The sequence below is a fragment of the Ranitomeya variabilis genome, chromosome 3 (genome assembly GCF_051348905.1).
Source record: "Ranitomeya variabilis isolate aRanVar5 chromosome 3, aRanVar5.hap1, whole genome shotgun sequence".
NCBI lineage: Eukaryota > Metazoa > Chordata > Amphibia > Anura > Dendrobatidae > Ranitomeya > Ranitomeya variabilis.
The window spans coordinates 270,825,313-270,845,878 of NC_135234.1; the positions used below are offsets into that span (position 1 = coordinate 270,825,313).

General features: G+C 44.1%; 1 protein-coding gene across 4 annotated transcripts in view; it reads right to left on the minus strand.

Moving 5' to 3' along the window:
* HMGA1 (high mobility group AT-hook 1) overlaps positions 1-20,566 on the minus strand; it is a 161,136-nt gene that overhangs the window by 140,018 nt on the left and 552 nt on the right. For 3 of the 4 annotated variants that reach the window (XM_077295491.1, XM_077295490.1, XM_077295488.1), the window contains exon 2: positions 6,650-6,761. In XM_077295491.1, the coding sequence (XP_077151606.1) occupies positions 6,650-6,742 (93 nt within the window). In that variant the 5' untranslated portion in view covers positions 6,743-6,761. Of the gene's footprint in view, positions 1-6,649; positions 6,762-13,573; positions 13,728-20,566 lie in introns of those variants that run through there. The other variant, XM_077295489.1, reaches the window with a different exon arrangement.

The window sequence follows — 20,566 nt, forward strand, 5'->3', positions numbered from 1 at the left end:
CTGCAAGTACGGTGATCACATGAAGGTGCCTACTGTTTGACAGGAGGGCACCAGGACTCATTGCCAACGGAAAGGGAGCGGGGGACCCCCCCCCACAATCGCTGTGATTAGCTGTTCAAAATTGAATAGCCAATCACAACGATTTCAATGTTTAGGCAAGTGAAATTACCTGAAATGTTGAAGTCTATCAATGATCGGTGCTATAACAGCACCAATCATGGGCTGGTGCTATTGAACAGCAGCGTCTGCAGCCCCAGCACTGATTGGAGCAATCGGACAATGACATTCGACCGCAACAATCAGCAAGCAGGAACGGAGTTTTAACTCAATGAGTGCTCTGCCTCATTCGAGCTTGGAGACGTGTGCAGAATGGTCAATGTCGTTCTGCTGCGGATCTACTGGGCCTTGTGGTGGCACAGACTTTTTGCCTGTGCCACCACTTCTGCTATTGCTGCTGATTGAAGACTAGACGATGCTCCTGTCTGGTTCTCTTTTTTTCTATTCCACTCTAATCACCCTCTCCTCCCTTTCCACAACCCACCTTCTGTCTCCAAGCACTGATCAGTACTTGATCAATCGATATTTGGCAGCTTTTTCTTCTTTTCCACCATCTCCGTGCATGGGTCCTGCAGCCATCAAGCCAGTGATGCATATCACTGATCGGCACCCAAAAAGTATGAGCCACATGTTCCTGATTTTGTGGCTCAACCAGGAATCCAATTTGTATCTAACAACATCACAGAAATTGACTTTCAAAATCTCCCCCTGAAAATTTTGTAAACTCCATAGTGGCCTGTCAAATTTGTACGCTTAATTTTAAGTCCAAAATCCTACATCATTTCTACTCAGTCTATAGAGGTCCTGTTGAAGAAGGATAAAGCCCCAAAACTTCATTTATCACATGGGGATAGGAAAGAAACCAGGACTTCGGCAATTTTAAGAGTATTGATGTTTTAGATAACACTCCAGTGTTCAGCATGGCTATGACCTGGAAACGCTTTAAGGCCATTCACAAATTCTTGCATAATATTAATAATAATAATAATAATTAATAATAATAATGCAGGGTCCTCCTTGAGATGACCCCAACTTTGACAGACTTCAAAATTCGTAAGGCCATTAATCACTTCAACAGATTTTCTGAGGTGTACACGCCCAAAAAAACACATCTGTGTAGACGAGTCCCTAATACACATTCAAAAGGCGGCTTAAGTTCCGGCAATACATGCCCAGTAAGAGGTCCAGGTAGGGAATAAAATTGTACAAACTGAGTGTACTTCAGGGTAGACCACAGCTTTAGCATTTATGAAAAGGACACCCAGATTTAACACTCTGAATCAACCTTCTGTCCTGGGAGTGAGTGGAAAAATTAGCAGGTAATTGGTACACCCACAGCTGTATCAGTACCTTTATGTAGATGACTTCTATACCATCAATCCACTCTTCAAATTCCTCTCTGCCAAAGCTACAACAGCATGGAACTGTGAGCAAAAATCAGACAGGTCTTCCTAGGTTGCCAATTAGGCAGCTGCTCAGAAAGGGTGAGAGCAGAGCCCAATGTAGCAAGAACATGCTGGTGGGTCAAGTATAAAGACAAGAGTGATGTCTTTCTTCACCACCATAAATAGTAACCGCATACCCATTGCTGCACAAGGTACCTCTACATGGGTCCACAAACCAGACACTGTATTAGGGTACAATAAAAACATGATGCAAAGGTGGGGGCAAGGTGAAGGGGTGGAGTTGATCTCTCCAACCAAGTACTCTAGTGCAGTGCGGAAAGCTAAGATGTTGCACAAAAAGCTTGGTGTACAAATGGCAATGGCTGGCAATTTGAGGACCTCCTTATAATTTCAGGAGGTATTGATCAAGGTGAGGGCCCTCAAAAGATAGTCATTTCTCAAATGAGGCAAAGTATGTTTCAAAAGGAGGTTAAGAAAGGACACCGCTTAGCAATGCGACACCTGCCTGAAAAAACCTGGCCTGTGTATAAAAGACTGTTTAACAAGGGAATCTGTCACCGCCTGGACGACTGAGCCATTACTGTGGCCATACAGGTAATAGAATGGTTAAACCAGTCTTACCTGTATTCTCATAAATGTGAAATAGATCTTGAGAAATTAATTTATAATGCTATATGCTAATGATTTCTTCCAGACTCTGGGATGTGCGGTGCCTGGAAGAAATCATTACCTCCTGACTTAATTATAAAAGTCTCCCATCAGCATCACACTGACCTGTTTGGTGTAGTAATCCCATGCGTGTGGTCACGTGAACCCTGTCCTCCCTCCTATGGGCAGTGTGTGCACTAAACTTCAGCGCAGGTAAGTTTCTGCTACGGCAACGTAACTCACCCATAAAAGAGGGGACAGGATTCACGTAACCACGCACATGATTACAGTGCCAAACAGGTTAGTGTGACGTTGATGGGTGGTGGTACCATTATAATTAAGTCAGGCACTGCACACCCCAGAGCCTGGAAGAAATCATTAGCATATAACATTATAAATGAATTTCTCAAGATGTGCCTCAGTGAATGGATTCCTCAGGGGTTTCAGGGAATCACATTTTGTAGATTTAGATTAAAACCCTGATGTAAGTGCTCAACGTAGAGTACAGGATAAAAGAAATCCAAAATGCTTGTACCCAAAATGCCACCAATAAAAGCTTCCACTCAACCCACAAAAAAATTCCCATTCAGGTCAGTCATCTGTGATATAGGGGGGTGTCCACATTACTGGTAGCAAAAAGGCTCTGGAAGTGTGAAATGGCTCCCACCAAAGTCCACACTTGAGCCCCACAGTGTGCCTAAACTGCAGTTAGCGTCCACATCATTAATCTAGCAATCATAACATAAGAAAATGAAAGAAGATCTGTGCGAGTGCTCCAATTCTTTTAATTTCTTATGTTTTACCTTGATGTTATCTATGTGAATGCACCACCCTACAGAGAGCCTAAAGAGGCATACTGAGGTGTGAACCAGTGAACATTGCTTATTTTCAGCGACTGGCACCCAATTCTCTTTTTACAAATAAATGTAGCAAGTATAGCCCACTTAATTTACGGGGTGACAATCTCCAGAAGAATAAGCTGGACACTACAATGGTATATTTGCATTTTCACTCTCCAACATCCTTTGCTTCTCTTTTCTGGAAAACATCCATGGAGTCAAAAATCATCACTAAACCTCTAGAATTCCCAGAGGGGTGCAGTTTCCAAGTTGGGGTCAATTGAGGGAGATTCTGCTTTTCTGACACTTAGGGGCTCTGTATATGTCCGCAGGATATTCTAGAAAAATGTGTTCTCAGAGACAAATAGCGCTCCTTCCCTCCAGGGTCTCGCCGTGTGGCCAAACAGTTTATGCCACGATCATATGTAACAAGTTATGTGGTCATTTTTACCTATTTCTCCTTGTCAAAAAGTAAGTCTGGGGCAAACACATAATGGTAAGATTTTTTTTTTTTTCTTCAAAGCTCAATGGTATAAAGTTTTGAGAAACATGCATCAATATGATCACTGCACCCCTAGGTTATTTCATTAAGAAGTGTAGTTTATAAAACGGGGTCATTTGCGTCAGGACAGCAGTACCCTCATATCAGCAACTCTGCCAAAGTGACATGGCACCCGCAAACCATTCCATGGCCATGGCCCCATTATCGGAGACATATCAGGGAGAAACCTAGGAGGCCACGCCCCATTCTCTGCAAAGAGTTTGTATGTTCTCCCAGTGTTTGCGTGGGTTTTCTCAAATTCCCTCCCACATTCCAAAAGCTACCGTATACTGATAGCCCAATTGAGACAGTACCCATAGGGTCTGTAAGGCTCTGTGAAACTATATGAGTAAAATAAATAGTAACAGTAGGGAGTTTCACACTGCTGTGTGACAATGTCCCTGAAGTGAGTGGGGTGGTGGAACAGTGAGGAGCAGCTGCTGTCACACTTAAGTGCAAGTGTTTTAAAGGTAACAGAACTGCACTGGGCATCTTATCCGTATAGTGCATGAGTGCAGGAACAGTACAACATTTTTTTCTCTCACCAGGGTGCCACTTGAAGTGTAGTTTGTGTGGAAACCCCTCTCATCTTTGTAGGTAAAAAAATAATAATAATTAAAACAAATGTGATAAGGAGAGTGTTCAAATGCTGGTATTCCCCACCACCACCGTACCGGAGAACAGGGCTTGATGTCAGCTGGCAATATAAAGCTGACAAATTCCCAATACTATTACCCTACTTGCCACAGCACATGGCAAGAGCAGAGGCTAAGCTTCAAAATTGGTGCATCTTATGGATGTGCCATTTCTGGGGCGGCTGAGAGCTGATGTTTTTAGTTTGGGAGCGGGCCAATATGCATGGCCCTTTCCTAGCCTATTAATATTTGCACCTATTGTCTGGCTAGCCTTTGCTGGTTATTCATTATAATAGACCTCACATCTTTTTTCGAGGTCCCCATTTTAAAATAACCAGTAAAAGCTAAGTATACAATTGTGAAGTGATACTAATAGCCTGGAAGCTCCATGTGAATTAACCCCTTCCCAGGCTAGAAACATCAGTCCCCAGTTGTCAGCTTTCCCTCTGCTGAGTAAAATTTCTGGTGCTCCCACGCCATTTTTTTCTGTAATTTATTGATTTATTAAGTATATGTACAGTAAGTTACACACTGTATTAATTATGTCACTCATCTCCCTCTATCGAAAAATATGTATTACTAGATGGTGGCCAGATTCTAAAGTATCGGGTATTCTAGAATATGTAGGTAGTATTATAGCACAGGCTACGTACTATATTGCACAGTGACGTAGTATATAACACAACCAACGTAGTATATAACATAGCTACGTAGTATGTAACAGCGTACATAATATATAGCAGAGCTACGTAGTATATAACACAGCCATGGAGTATATAACATAGCCACGTAGTGTATTGCACAGGTATGTAGTATATTGGTCAGCCACGTAGTCTATAGCAGAGCCACGTAGTATATAACATAGCCATGTAGTATATTGTAGAGCCACGTAGTATATAACAGTCACGTAGTATATAACACAGTCACGTAGTGTATTGCACAGCTATGTAGTATATTGGTCAGCGACGTAGTGTATAGTAGAGCCACGTAGTATATAACATAGCCACGTAGTATATTGCACAGTCGACGTAGTATATGACAGAACTGCCACTGCCACATAGTATATTGCACAGCTATGTAGTATATAACACAGAGCACGTAGTATATTGCACAGCCACGTAGTATATAGCACAGAGATGTAGTATATAACAGAGCCCACGCAGTATGTAACACAGCCCATGTAGTATATAGCAATGTGGGCACTATATGTGTGGTTAAAAAAAAAAAAAAAGTTAAAATAAAAAATAAACATATACTCACCTTCCGAAGGCCCCTTGAAGTCCTGGCGCCGGTGTGCGGTGCACGCGGCAGCTTCCGGTCCCAGGGTTGGTATGAGCGCAGAACCTGTGATGACATCGCGGTCGCATGACGGTGACGTCATGGCAGGTCCTTCTCGCATAGCATCCTTGGCCCCGGAACCTACCTCTTGCACTGCCGAGGACAGCCGCGACGTCGGAAGGTGAGAATAACCTATTTTTTTTTTATTATTATTATTTGCTGCATAAGCATCATCAATAGTAAAAATTCGGTCACACAGGGTTAATAGCTGCGTTAACGGAATGCGTTACACCGCGGCATAACACGGTCCGTTAACGCTGCCATTAACCCTGTGTGAGGGCTGACTGGAGGGGATTATGGAGTGGGCACTGACTGCGGGGAAGAAGGAGCGGCCATTTTGCCGCCGGACTGTGCCCGTTGCTGATTAGTCGTGGCGATGGTCGTGGGCGTTTTGCCATGACCAATCAGCGAATTGGATTTCCATGACAGACAGAGGCCGCGACCAATGAATATCCGGGACAGTCAGACAGAAAGAAAGACAGAAGGACAGACAGGAAGATGGAAGTGACCCTTAGACAATTATATAGTAGATGAAAATCTTTAAAATGATAGAATTACTGTATGTAAAGCTGAAGTTAAAAATTGCACTGCATGCGAATGTCATACAGATGCCAAGTGAGAAATCGAATGACACGCCTGACTTTTTAGGAACAACATTGAATAGAGTGTATTAACGCTGATGGGAATGAGCCCGAATTCTCTAAGGGACTCAACACGAAAGTGTAACCTACTGTCAAAGGGTATCACGTATATTTTGCAGTTGTACTTTGGTAGCATAGGGGTAAAAACAGGCTTCGTGTTAAAGGGGTTATCTGGTCCAAATCGATGTCTGCAGTCACTCTGTGCGACTACAAACTTGTATGCTGCGGCTTTAGCCGGTTACTGAGCCGGGACCGGAGGGAACGTACGAGTTATACGTAGTCCTGGTCAGAGCTCATCCAGTGGGGGAGGCCTTGCTCCATACAAGTATATTGAGTGAGGCTGCCACCAATGGACGGGCTCTGACCGCGAGTATGTAAAAAGCATGCATACTCTGGCTTCGTCTCAGAAACTGGCGAACCCCTTCAGCACACAGTGTGTGTGCAGGGGGCATTCGTAAGTCTGCAGTCACAAGTGGTTCAGTTCCCCCTTCTTTATTTTAGACAGAGGAAGAAGACAAATAAAAGCTTGCACTGTAGCACTTACCTGTGGCTTTTTTCGAGGACGACCTCTACCTCGTTTCTCAGCCTGCTCTGCAGAAGCCCCTTTTGCAGTAGTTTTAGCCTTTGATTCACTCATGCTTACAATCTGAAACAGACTGGAATGTAACAAGATCCTTAATTGAATAACATTTATTTTTACCTGACAGTTCAGCGCTGCAGTAAAATGACTGAGCTCAGTGTCTGGCTCCATCTACATCGTTTTTATAAAGCTAAATAACTGTGCGGAAAGTTTTCTGATAGGTTATAAGTAGGGATGAGCAGCAGCTTCGGATAACTCCTTATCCAAATAGCTACAGCGCTTGCCAAATAGTTGCCACAGGAACCCAGATAACTGGAGAACGCCCGATAATCAGCTGTTCCAGTCCGCAGCTGCATGTGTTGCGGCTGTGTGACAGTCACAACAGATGCACTGAGAGCCAAACAAAAAGGCTCTCCATGCATGTGCGTACTGTGACTGTCACAGAAGCTGCGGCACCGAAGAACTAATTATCGGGAGCGCTCCAGGTATCCGGATTCCCGATACAGCTATTCGGATAAGTAGTTATCTGAAGCTATTCGATCAACCCTAGTTATAAGCCCTTAACAAGAAGTGTGGCTACGTTTTCACAGTCTCCCTGCCTGCAGCCTTCAACCCCTTCACGACCATGAATATGTATGTAAGGGCTGTCCCACACGTCCAGATAATTCCGGTACCGGAAAAAAAATCGGTACCGGAGTTATCCGTGTCCGTGAGCTCACGTAGGCCATACGTGCGGAACACGTGTGCCGCCCGTGTGCCGAGTGGGTACCACACGGAGCGTGTGGTACCCACGCGTGTGGAACACTGCATCGTGCGTTTGCTGCATAGAGGATATGAATAATAGTGTTTAAAATAAAGATCTATCTGTCCGCCGCCCTCCCACCCCCTGTGCGCCCCCCCGCTGTTCTGAAAATACTCACCCGCTCCCTCGTTGGCTGTCGCTGCTTCCTGGTCTGGCCCCATCTTCTCCTGTATGCGGTCATGTGGGGCCGCTCATTTACAGTCATGAATAGGCGGCTCCACCCCTATGGGAGGTGGAGCCACATATTCATGACTCTAATCTGCGGCCCCACGTGACCGCATACAGTAGAAGGGGCGGCCAGACCAGGAAGCATCGACAGCCAACGAGGGAAGCGGGTGAGTATTTTCAGAACAGCGGGGGGGGGCGCACAGGGGGTGAGAGGGCAGCGGACAGATAGATCTTTATTTTAAACACTATTATTCATATCTTCTATGCAGCAAACACTGCTGCAGGGAAGATATGAATCGCGGCTTCAGCACCATGTGGGGGGGACAGCGCTTACTGTAGCGCTGTCTCCTGCACGCCACACGGACTGCACACGGAGAAGATCCGTGTGTGGTCCGTGTTTTACACGGACCCATTGACTTTAATGGGTCCGTGTAATACGTGCGCTCCCACGAACACTGACATGTCTCCGTGTTTGGCACACGGAGACACGGTCCGCAAAAAATCAATGACATCTGCACAGATGCATTGATTTTTATGGGTCTACGTGTGTCAGTGGCTCCGGTACGTGAGGAAACTGTCACCTCACGTACCGGAGCCACTGACGTGTGAAACCGGCCTAAAAGGTTTTGACCCGGTCTTTGATGCAGGCTTAATCCCCGCACTTGACAACTGATATCATTAGCCATTAAGTGCCTTTAACAGCCACAGGTGGAGCACCAGCGGATTTTAACCTGGTAAATTCCGCTATCACTGAAAACAGGATTTAGCATGCACCAGCCGGAAGCGCCTCACAAATGCTGCTCATCATGTGAACGTAGGGCGTCGATGAGTTGTGATGACAGCAGGGGTCTGTAGAAGACCGCCATGCATGTCATTGCGAATCTTCTGTGAACGCTGGCTCGTGGCCAGGTTTCATAGATCGATTTCTTCTGAAAGCCCTGCTATGCATAACACAGGAGATCGGATGATCGCAGATTCAAGTCTTTTAACCCCTTAAGCCCCGAGGGTGGTTTGCACGTTAATGACCGGGCCAATTTTTACAATTCTGACCACTGTCCCTTTATTTGTGAAAAAAAGGGAAATTTGGCGAAAATTTTGAAAATTTCGCAATTTTCCAACTTTGAATTTTTATGCCCTTAAATCACAGACATATGTCACGCAAAATACTTAATAAGTAACATTTCCCACATGTCTACTTTACATCAGCACACTTTTGGAACCAAATTTTTTTTTGTTAGGGAGTTATAAGGGTTAAAAGTTGACCAGAAATTTCTCATTTTTACAACACCATTTTTTTTTCGGGACCACATCTCATTTGAAGTCATTTTGAGGGGTATATATGACAGAAAATACCCAAATGTGACACCATTCTAAACTGCACCCCTCAAGGTGCTCAAAACCACATTCAAGAAATTTATTAACCCTTCAGGTGTTTCACAGGAATTTTTGGAATAGTTAAATAAAAATGAACATTTAACTTTTTTTCACACAAAATTTATTTCAGCTCCAATTTGTTTTATTTTACCAAGGGTAACAGGAGAAAATGGACCCCAAAAGTTGTTGTACAATTTGTCCTGAGTACGCCGATACCCCATATGTGGGGGTAAACCACTGTTTGGGCGCATGGCAGAGCTCAGAAGGAAAGGAGCGCCATTTGACTTTTCAATGCAAAATTGACTGGAATTAAGATGGGACGCCATGTTGCGTTTGGAGAGCCCCTGATGTGCCTAAACATTGAAACCCCCAACAAGTGACACCATTTTGGAAAGTAGACCCCCTAAGGAACTTATCTAGATGTGTTGTGAGAACTTTGAACCCCTAAGTGTTTCACTACAGTTTATAACGCAGAGCCGTGAAAATAAAAATTCCTCTTTTTTTTTTTTTCACAGAGATGATTTTTTAGTCCCCAGCTTTGTATTTTTACAAGGGTAACATAATAAATTGGACCTCAAAAGTTGTTGTCCAATTTGTCCTGAGTACGCTGATACCCCATATGTGGGGGGGAACCACTGTTTGGGCGCATGGCAGAGCTCGGAAGGGAAGGAGCGCCATTTGGAATGCAGACTTAAATGGATTGGTCTGCAGGCGTCACGTTGCATTTGCAGAGCCCCTGATGTACCTAAACAGTAGAAACCCCCCCACAAGTGACCCCATATTGGAAATTAGACCTCCCAAGGAACTTATCTAGATGTGTTGTGAAAACTTTGAACCCCCAAGTGTTTCACTACAGTTTACAACGCAGAGCCGTGAAAATAAAACATCTTTTTTTTCCCACAAAACTTATTTTTTTAGCCCCCAGTTTTGTATTTTCCCAAGGGTAACAGGAGAAATTGGACCCCAAAAGATGTTGTCCAATTTGTCCTGAGTACGCTGATACCCCATATGTTGGGGTAAACCCGTTTGGGTACACGGGAGAGCTCTGAAGGGAAGGAGCACTTTTACTTTTTCAACGCAGAATTGTCTGGAATTGAGATCGGATGCCATGTCCCGTTTGGAGAGCCCCTGATGTGCCTAAACAGTGGAAACCCCCCAATTATAACAAACCCTAATCCAAACACACCCCTTACCCTAATCCCAACGGTAACCCTAACCACACCCCTAACCCTGACACACCCCTAACACTAATCCCAACCGTAAATGTAATCCAAACCCTAACCCTAACTTTAGCCCCAACCCTAACTGTAGCCTTAACCCTAGCCCTAACCCTAGCAATAGCCCTAACCGTAGCCCTAACCCTATCAATAGCCCTAGCAATAACCCTAGCCCTAACCCTAGCCCTAGCCCTAACCCTAGCCCTAACGGGAAAATGGGAAATAAATACTTTTTTTTATTTTTTTATTTTTCCCTAACTAAGGGGGTGATGAAGGGGGGTTTGATTTACTTTTATAGCGGGTTATTTAGCAGATTTTTATGATTGGCAGCCGTCACACACTGAAAGACGCTTTTTATTGCAAAAAATATTTTTTGCGTTACCACATTTTGAGAGCTATAATTTTTCCATATTTGAGTCCACAGAGTCATGTGAGGTCTTCTTTTTTGCGGGACGAGTTGACGTTTTTATTGGTAACATTTTCGGGCACATGACATTTTTTGATCACTTTTTATTCCGATTTTTGTGAGGCAGAATGACCAAAAACCAGCTATTCATTTATTTCTTTTGGGGGAGGCGTTTATACCGTTCCGCGTTTGGTAAAATTGATAAACCAGTTTTATTCGTCGGGTCAGTACGATTACAGCGATATCTCATTTATATCATTTTTTTATGTTTTGGCACTTTTATACGATAAAAGCTATTTTATAGAAAAAAAAATTATTTTGGTATCGCTTTATTCTCAGGACTATAACTTTTTCATTTTTTTGCTGATGCTTTATGGCGGCTCGTTTTTTGCGGGACAAGATGACGTTTTCAGCGGTACCATGGTTATTTATATCTGGCTTTTTGATCGCGTGTTATTCCACTTTTTGTTCGGCGGTATGGTAATAAAGCATTGTTTTTTGCCTCTTTTTTTTTTCCTCACGGTGTTTACTGAAGGGGTTAACTATTGATATAGTTTTATAGGGTGGGTCGTTACGGACGCGGCGATACTACATATGTGTACTTTTATTGTTTTGTTTTTTTTATTTAGATAAAGAAATGTATTTATGGGAATAATATTTTTTTTTTCTTTATTTAGGAATTTATTTTTTATTTATTTTTTTACACATGTGGAAAAAATTTTTTTTTTACATTTTTACTTTGTCCCAGGGGGGGGGGGGGGACGACATCACAGATCGTTGATCTGACAGTGTGCACAGCACTCTGTCAGATCTGCGATCTGCTGTACAGGGCTGCAGGCTTACCAGCGCCTGCTCTGAGCAGGCACTCGGTAAGCCACATCCCTCCCTGCAGGACCCGGATGCCGCGGCCATCTTGGATCCGGGACCTGCGGCGAGGAGGGAGGTAGGAGACCCTCGGAGCAACGCGATCACATCGCGTTGCTGCGGGGGTCTCAGGGAAGCCCGCAGGGAGCCCCCTCCCTGCGCGATGCTTCCTTATACCGCCGGTACACCGCGATCATGTTTGATCGCCGTGTGCCGGGGGTTAATGTGCCGGGGGCGGTCCGTGACCGCTCCTGGCACATAGTGCCGGATGTCAGCTGCGATATGCAGCTGACACCCGGCCGCGATCGGCCGCGCTCCCCCCATGAGCGTGGCCGATCGCGTATGACGTACTATCCCGTCGGTGGGAATTAAGGCCCACCCCACCTCGACGGGATAGTACGTCATATGGGATTAAGGGGTTAATAGGACTATTGAAGTCACTGAAAAGTGTGAAAAAAGTTTACAAAATATGAAAAAAAAATTAAAAAAAAAAAAAAAAAAAATTCAAATTACCCTCCTTTTGCCCCATTAAAAATAAAACAAAAAAAAATACATATATTTGGCATTGTTGCGTTAAATGTCTGAAAAATGTAAAAAATTCAAATTGTTAAACGGTGTAAAAAAAATCAAAACGTCGATATAAGAGGTGATCAAAACATTGTATCCATCTCAAAATGGTAAATATCAGCTTACAGTGCAAAAAAAAAAAAAAAGCCATCAACCAGCCTAGATCCAGAAAAATTAAACACTGAAAATGGCGACAAGCAAAATTTGTTCTTTTTCAAATGTCGTAATTTTTTTTAACCACTTAAAAAAAATATATAAAAACTATATGTTTGGCTTCTGCATACTTGCACTAATTTGGGAAATCATTGTCAATTCAGTTTTAGTATTTAGTCAACATGGTAAACAAACAACTGGAGCTGCTCTTTTTTGCCATTTCATTGCACTTACCGTATATTCTCGAGTATAAGCCGAGATTTTAAGCCCAAAAATGTAATAAACTGTATGGAGCATTATATTTGGCACATTGTTATATGGAACATCTTATGGGGTCATAAAGAACTGTATGGAGCATTACATGTGGCACATTGTTATATGGAGCACCTTTATGGGGCCCATCATGAACTGTATGGAGCATTATATGGGGCTCCTGATTCAATATGGATATTCAAAAAACAACCTACTGATGTCTCAATTTTACTTTTTACATTTACTGGTAGCTGCTGCATTTTGCACCCTAGGCTTATACTCGAGTCAATAAGTTTTCCCAGTTTTTTGTTGCAAATTTTGGGGGGTCGGCTTATACTCGGGTTGGCTTATACTCGAGTATATACGGTATACGTTTGAATGACACCCTTGAAATTACCATATGGTATACTGGGAAAAAAAAGTGCAACACGTCCTGCAAAAACAGCCCTCATTTGGCTATATTGACGGAAAAATAAAAGTTATGGCTTTGGGAAGAAGGGGAATGAAAAACAGAAGCGCAAGGTCATGAAACTGTTAAATATGCTGCTACAGCATTCCTCCACTGAATCTTTAAGGGTACGTTCCCACGGTCAGTAAACGCTGTGGGTTGGACGATGCATACATCCACAGTGTCCAGATGTTGCAGTATAGTGGATGGGATTTTAAGAAATCTCATGCCCACTATGCGTGCACTGACGTCCGTGGAAACGGACATGCGGTGCGTCTTTCCATGTCAATTTATCTTGGAGATGCGAATCACCGCAAGATAAATCTCACCCGTACAATGTATTGGACGCAGTGATTCCACACAGTATATTAACACTGGCCACGTAATATATAGCACAGCCCACGCAGTACATAGCAGCCACGCAGTATATAGCACAGCCCCCACAATATATAACACTGGCCACGTAATATATAACACAGCCCACGCAGCATATATCATAGCCACGTTAGTATATAGCACAGAGATGTAGTATAACAGAGCCCACGCAGTATATAACACAGCCCACGTAGTATATAGCAATGTGGGCACTATATGCGTGGTTAAAAAAAAAAAAGACTTAAAATAAACATATACTCACCTTCCGAAGGCCCCTTGAAGTCCTGGCGCCTGTGCGCGGTGCACGCGGCAGCTTCCGGTCCCAGGGTTGGTATGAGCGCAGGACCTGTGATGACGTCGCGCTCACATGACAGTGACGTCATGGAAGGTCGTTCTCGCATAGCATCATTGGCACCGGAACCTGTGGGCGACGTCGGAGGGTGAGAATAACCCTTTTTTTAATTATTCTTATTTGTAACATACGCAGCATCAATAGTAAAAAGTTGGTCACACAGGGTTAATAGCTGCGCACTCCGGTTGCGCAGCTATTAACCCTGTGTGACCAACTTTTTACTATTGATGCTGCCTATGCGGCATCAATAGTAAAAAGATCTAATGTTAAAAGTAATTTAAAAAAATAAAAAATAGTTATATACTCACCATCCATCGGCCCCTCGGATCCAGAACCGGCCTTTCCCACTCCTCGCGACGCTCCATGCATTGCGGTCTCGCGAGATGATGACGTAGCGGTCTCGCGAGACCGCTACGTCATTATCTCGCGAGACCGCAATGCACTCTTGGGACCGGTGTGCGCGAGCAGCGTCGGTAACCGCTTTACCTGAATCCGGGGGCCAACGGAAGGGGAGTATATAACTATTTTTTAATTCTTTTTTTTTTTTTTTTTTTTTTTTAACAGGGATGATGCCCACATTGCAATATACTGCGTGGGCTGGGCAATATACTGCGTGGGCTGGGCAATATACTGCGTGGGCTGGGCAATATACTGCGTGGCCTGTGTTGTACACTCCGTGGCCTGTGTTGTACACTCCGTGGCCTGTGTTGTACACTCCGTGGCCTGTGTTGTACACTCCGTGGCCTGTGTTGTACACTCCGTGGCCTGTGTTGTACACTCCGTGGCCTGTGTTGTACACTCCGTGGCCTGTGTTGTACACTCCGTGGCCTGTGTTGTACACTCCGTGGCCTGTGTTGTACACTCAGTGGCCAACTGCGAACAATCAGCGACAGGCGCAGTCCGGCTGCGAATTGGCGCAGGATTTGAACCATCGCGGCCGGCTCCTGTGTATTCAATGTATTATTATAAAATCTTCATAAACTACATACATATTCTAGAATACCCGATGCGTTAGAATCGGGCTACCATCTATCTAGTAGATATATATATACATATATTATACACACAGACAGGGGTTGGACAAAATAATGGAAACACCTAACGTTTTGGCATCATAATCTTCGAACATGTGATATGATAAACATGCAAACCGTGACATATGGTAATGTTTAGTAGATGATTATTTGTGATGTGTATGTAAATTAACTGTTTGTTTTGCAGAATTGTAAGAACATTGATGAGAACCTGATACCAATGGCAGACCTCAGATTTTCAAAGAGGAAAAATTGTTGGTGCTCGTATGGCAGGCGCTACTGTAACAGAAAGTGCCCGAATGCTTGGCATGTCAAGAGGTACTGTCTCCAAAATAATGACTGCGTTTGAAAGAGAAGGAAAAACGTCCGCAGCAAAGCACAGGTCCAGCCGAAAGTCCAAGTTGACAGAGACCAACGGACTCTAAAGCGAATTGTGAGAGGATCGCAAGACCACGGCTCCGAAAATCACTGCTGAGCTCAAAGAACACCTACAGAACCCAGTTTCCACAAAAACTGTTCGTCGGGAGCTGCACAAATCTGGATTCCACAGAAGAGCTGCAATTAGAAAACCGCTGCTCTCAATTACCAATGTTTCCAAGCATTTAGAGTGGTGTAGAAACCTCCAGAATTGGTCCCTCGAGCAGTGGAAACGTGATATTCTCAGACGAATCATCGTCTACCCTATTTCCGACCTCCGGCCGAGTGTACATTTCGAGACAGCCGGAAGAAGAATTCCATCCAGGAGTGCCTTCTCCCAACCGTAAAACATGGTGGAGGTTCTGTGATGATCAGGGGTGCTATTTCATGGAAGAATTAACAGCCGAGATTATTTAGGCATTTTGGGCGGCCAAGTGCATCCAATGGTTCAAGCACTTTTCCGGGAGCGGAACGCCATCTTTCAGGATGATAATGCACCAATTCATACAGCTAGAATCGTTAAAGCATGGCACGAGGAACATTGTAATGAAGTTGAGTATCATCTGGCCCCCACAATCACCAGTCCTCAACATTAGTGAGCATTTATGGTCGATTTTAGAGATTCAAGTTAGACGTCAATTTCCGCCGCCATCATCGCCCAAAGAACTTGAAGGGTGTTTTAACTGCAGAATGGGCTAAAATTCCTTTGGAAACAATTCACACCTTGTATGAATCCATACCTCGGAGAATTGAGGCTGTAATCGCTGCAAAAGGTGGACCTACACCATATTAAACTAACTTTTGTTGATGTTTCCAGGTGCTTCCATTACTTTGTCCAACGTGTGTGTGTGTGTGTGTGTGTGTGTGTGTGTGTGTGTGTGTGTGTGTGTGTGTGTGTGTGTGTGTGTGTGTGTGTGTGTGTGTGTGTGTGTGTGTGTGTGTGTGTGTGTGTATATTATTTTTTTTTTTTTATATTGGATTTAAAAAAAAAAAAAATTGCATGGGGTCCCCATTCTAAGACTAGGAAAGGGCCATGGATATTGGCCCTCCCCGGCCTAAATAACAGCCCGCAGACACCCCAAAAAATTCTGGAGCCTTGCCCAGCTCTTCCCACTTTCACTAGTGTGGTGGCAAGTGGGATAATATTTGTGGGGTTGTCAGAATTGTATAGTCAGCTGACATCAAGCTCACAGGTTAGTAATGGAGTGGCATCTATCGGACGCCCTCATTAATAACCTAGTGTCTAATGTAATAAAGACAGACAAAGTCCTTAAACTGAAATAAAAACTCCCAGACCCTCTTTTAACCATGACTGCTGTGACTGGTCTCCAAGCCATCCATATCGTTGTGGGACATGACCATTAATGGATTATCGGCAGAAAGAAGTATAACTTTGCTTTTTATTTTAATTGTTGATGAATAAATGGTTAAAAGAGTGTTTATTTCAAATAAAGGACTTTACTTGTCTACGTCTTTGTTACATTTGAAAACGGGGTATTAGGGGTGTCTTATAGATGCCTCTCCATTACTAACCTGTGAGCTTGATGTCAGTGGCCATAAAACAGCTGACATAGCCCCCAAAATTGGCAAATCTAGTGGATGCTCCATTTCTGGAGAAGCTGCAGGTTGCTATCTTTAGGCTGGGGAGGGACAATATCTATGGCCCATTCTCAGTCTGAGAATACCTATCACAGCTGTCTGCTTTAGTTTGGCTAGTTATCAAAAAAAGGGGGTGATTTTTTTTGTTTAAATAAAAAAAACAATGTGGGAACCCCTCCATTTGACATGTTTATCTCAGTTCACAGTGCCCGTTTCACACGAGCACACGGCCACTGTGAACTGAAATAACCTTACTGTTGAGGGGTTGATGTCAGCTGTTTTATGGCCACTGACCTCAAGCCCACAGATTAGTAATGGAGAGGCATCTGTAAGTTGTCCCTTTACTAACCCTATAGTTAGTTTGTAATAAAGACACAGTAAGAATAAAGTATTTTATTTGAAATCAAACTCTCCACCCTCCTTTACCCATTTACTTAAAGTAAAAATAAATTAAACACCCTATCTCCTCACCTGTATGACAAGAAAATCCACATCTGTCCCACTTGCTGTGAGAATTTTCCAACACAGTGACATCAGTGAGGTGACCAGGGTTCAACAGCTATGAACCCCGGTGATCTTTCCTACGTCAGCACTACACACTGTAGGAGCGCAATCATACTCCTGTCTCACTGAGCCACTGCATCACTGATGTCACTGCTCTGCAAATCTGGTACGTTGTGGGACAGATATGGATCGTCTTCGGACAGGTGAGGAATTTTTTGTCTTTTAGAGAGGACATGGGCATCAGTGTTTTATCTTCTCATCAGACAGAACAGAATAACTTTGCTTTTTTATTCCTAAAATTAATAGGTAAAATAGGGTGAATTTTATTTCAAATAAAGGACTTGAGTCTTGCTTTGTCTTACAATCTTACTAGGGTTAGTAATGGGGGTGCCTTATAGATGCCTCTCCATTACTAACCTGTGGGCTTGATGTCAGCGGCCATAAAACAGCTTACATCAACCTCACAACTATTACCCCACTTGCCACTGCACCAGGGCAAGTGGGAAGAGACGAGCAGATACACCTTTTCTGGCTTGGCTGCAAGCTGCTATTTTTAGGCTGTGGAGGGCCAATATCCATGGCCCCTTCCCAGTCTGAGAATACGAACCCCCCCTGCTCTCCCTTAGCTAGTTGTCAAAAATATGGCGTGAGGACCCTTCTATTTTTGATAACCAGCCAATATAAAGCTGTCATCTGGGGTTGTAACCCACAGCTGTCAGCTTTACCTGCGCTGGTTATCAAAAATAGAGGGGTCTCCACACTTTTTTTATTGCACAGGTGCCAGCTGATGAATACTCTCACCCGCTTCACCTGCTCTCGCTTCCATCAGTGAGAGCAGGTGTAGGATGATGAGTGTAACACTCACAGCTAGTGGCTCACACACAGTCATGTGACAGCATGGAAACCACAGCTCTCTGACCAGCAGTAATGAACTTACCGCCAATTAGTGCCGCCAGTTTTTCTTGCTTTGTTTTGCGTAAGAAACAACTGATGTTCGGGTTGCCGAACTCTAAAAGTAACACGGAGTTACTGGAGAAGTCAGCGTTCGGGGTCTGATGCCCAGACAACCTTTACTGTTCAGATTCACCCATCACTAGTCATTTTCTGAAAACTTCTTAAGATGAGTATTTAGCTGTCACTGAGCGGATCCCTGCACATCAGGTATTATATAAATCAGCAGCACAGCGCCATTATAGCCACGCCTTTATAGGGCTAAATCCTGCTGACAGGTTCTCTAAGAGAAAAACTTGAGGCAGAAAGACCCAGTAACCAGTGAAGTCAGATGCAGTAAACACCTGGCAAAGCAGTCATTACCTGCAAAGGATTCTCTACAAAGTATTAAAAATGAACATTTTATTTATAGGAAAGGTAATTTGTCTAATTACTTTAGATCCTCTGAAGTGGGGAGAGTAGATAAACAGGTGCAATTCCTAAACCTTTCACAGGATATTTTTGTTCAATTCCTTTAATTAAACCTGACAGTCTACACTTGAGCAGTGTTTCATTTAAAATAAATAGCATCACAGACTGAGGCTGGTTTCACACATCCTGAACTTTACTGGAGATATCAGTGTCCGTGTGTGTACTTTGTGCGGCACACGTGTGCCGCTCCAGTACCACACGGACAGCCGCTGGGGAAGCAGCCCTACAGTAAGCGCTGTTCCCCTGCGTGTGGTGCTGAAGCCGGCTGTCATCCGTTCTCCCCTGCTCAGCCGGCATTCTCCCACGGTCCTGAGGTCACAGGAGTTCATGCCGGCGAGCATGCACAGACTCAATGACGTCGCAGCTAGTTACTGAGTCTGCGCCTGCAGCGTCTCATTCATTCCCCAGTAGATTACAGCCAGGGGCGGTCACATTAGCAGCACTCCCGGTTGTAAACAGTCTATCCCCCAGATATGGATTACGGCGTGGACTGACTGTACGCCGGACAGGTATATTGCTGGTTTATTATTTTTACTTTTTTTTTTTTCCAAGAGATCGAGGGCTTTGCTTGGATTGGCAGACTAATAAAGATGACAAAACTGTTTATTATTTTATTTCGTTAAAGACTTTATTCTTACTGTGTGCTGTTTTATTAACCCTTAAACAACTATAGGATTAGTAATGGAGAGGTGTCTTATTAACATCTCACCATTACTAGGCTGGCTTAATGTCACCTTACAATAGTAGCGAAGTGGGAAGAACCAAATTGGTGCATATAATAGATGCACCATCTCTGGGCAGCTGTATTTAGGCTAGGGGGGGGGGGGGGGATATCCATGGCCCCTTTCCAGCCTGAGAAATAGCAGCCAGCATCTGTGTGTTTTGCCGGGTTGGTTGAAAAACGGAGGGGGGACCCCACGCCGTTTTTTTTTTTCCTTTAATTCATTCTCCCCTGTTCATGCTGCTCCCGGCAGAGCAGGAGAGAAGGGATGACAGCCGGCTTCAGCACCACATGCAGGGGAACAGCTCTTACAGCAGAACTGCTTCCCTGGCGGCCATCTGTGCACACGGAGGACAGTGTACACTGTTCTCCGTGTGCGGTACATTTTGCAGCCTGCGTGTTTTACACACGGTTGTCAAAACAAGCTGACATGTGCATGCATAGACCCATTCATTTTTAATGGGTCTACGTGTGTCAGTGACTCCGGTACGTGAGAAAACGGTCACTACACGTACCGCAGGCACTGATGTGTGAAACCGGCCTGAACTGGATTTTGAAAGTGCAAGAAGTAGTTTGGGGGCAGGGAAAACCTTGTCGACATATCTTTTAGGTTTTTGTTTTGGTTATTTTTAACATTTATGGAACCTACTTGCAGAAAATGGGGCCCAATCTAGCGCTACTGTAAATGGAGAGAAATTTGCAGCACAGTACTCATTTCTAGGAGAGCTGAAAGTCGCTGAGCGAGTGCGAGTCACCAGTTTAGGAAGTCCCATAGAAGTAAATGGATAGAGCATTGCATCTGCAGCCACTTTTCCATTCACAACACTCTGGGACAGATGTGGATACTATAGCACATATGTGTATATTCCCTAAACGTCTAAGGTCGGAAAATGAGGCTGGAGAATGGGCGAGATGAACCACATAGCAAGGTAAGGCAGACACGTTCTTAGACCCACAGCCAAGACCCCCAAAGTCCTAGATAACCCCTTTCATGCGATTCTTGGTGACGGTCTCTTGCTACTAAAAGTCCTGGACCTCCATAAACACAGCTATCTCGCTGCAGTTCTTAAAATGGAGAAAAGGCAATAAAGTGGCCGAGGGCACGTGCTCCATTGCATAAAAGATAAATAATAATGCAACTTCCCCATAGGTCTCTGATCCATCATGGCATTAATACCTGGCTGGCCTAGGAGCCCCCACACTGGC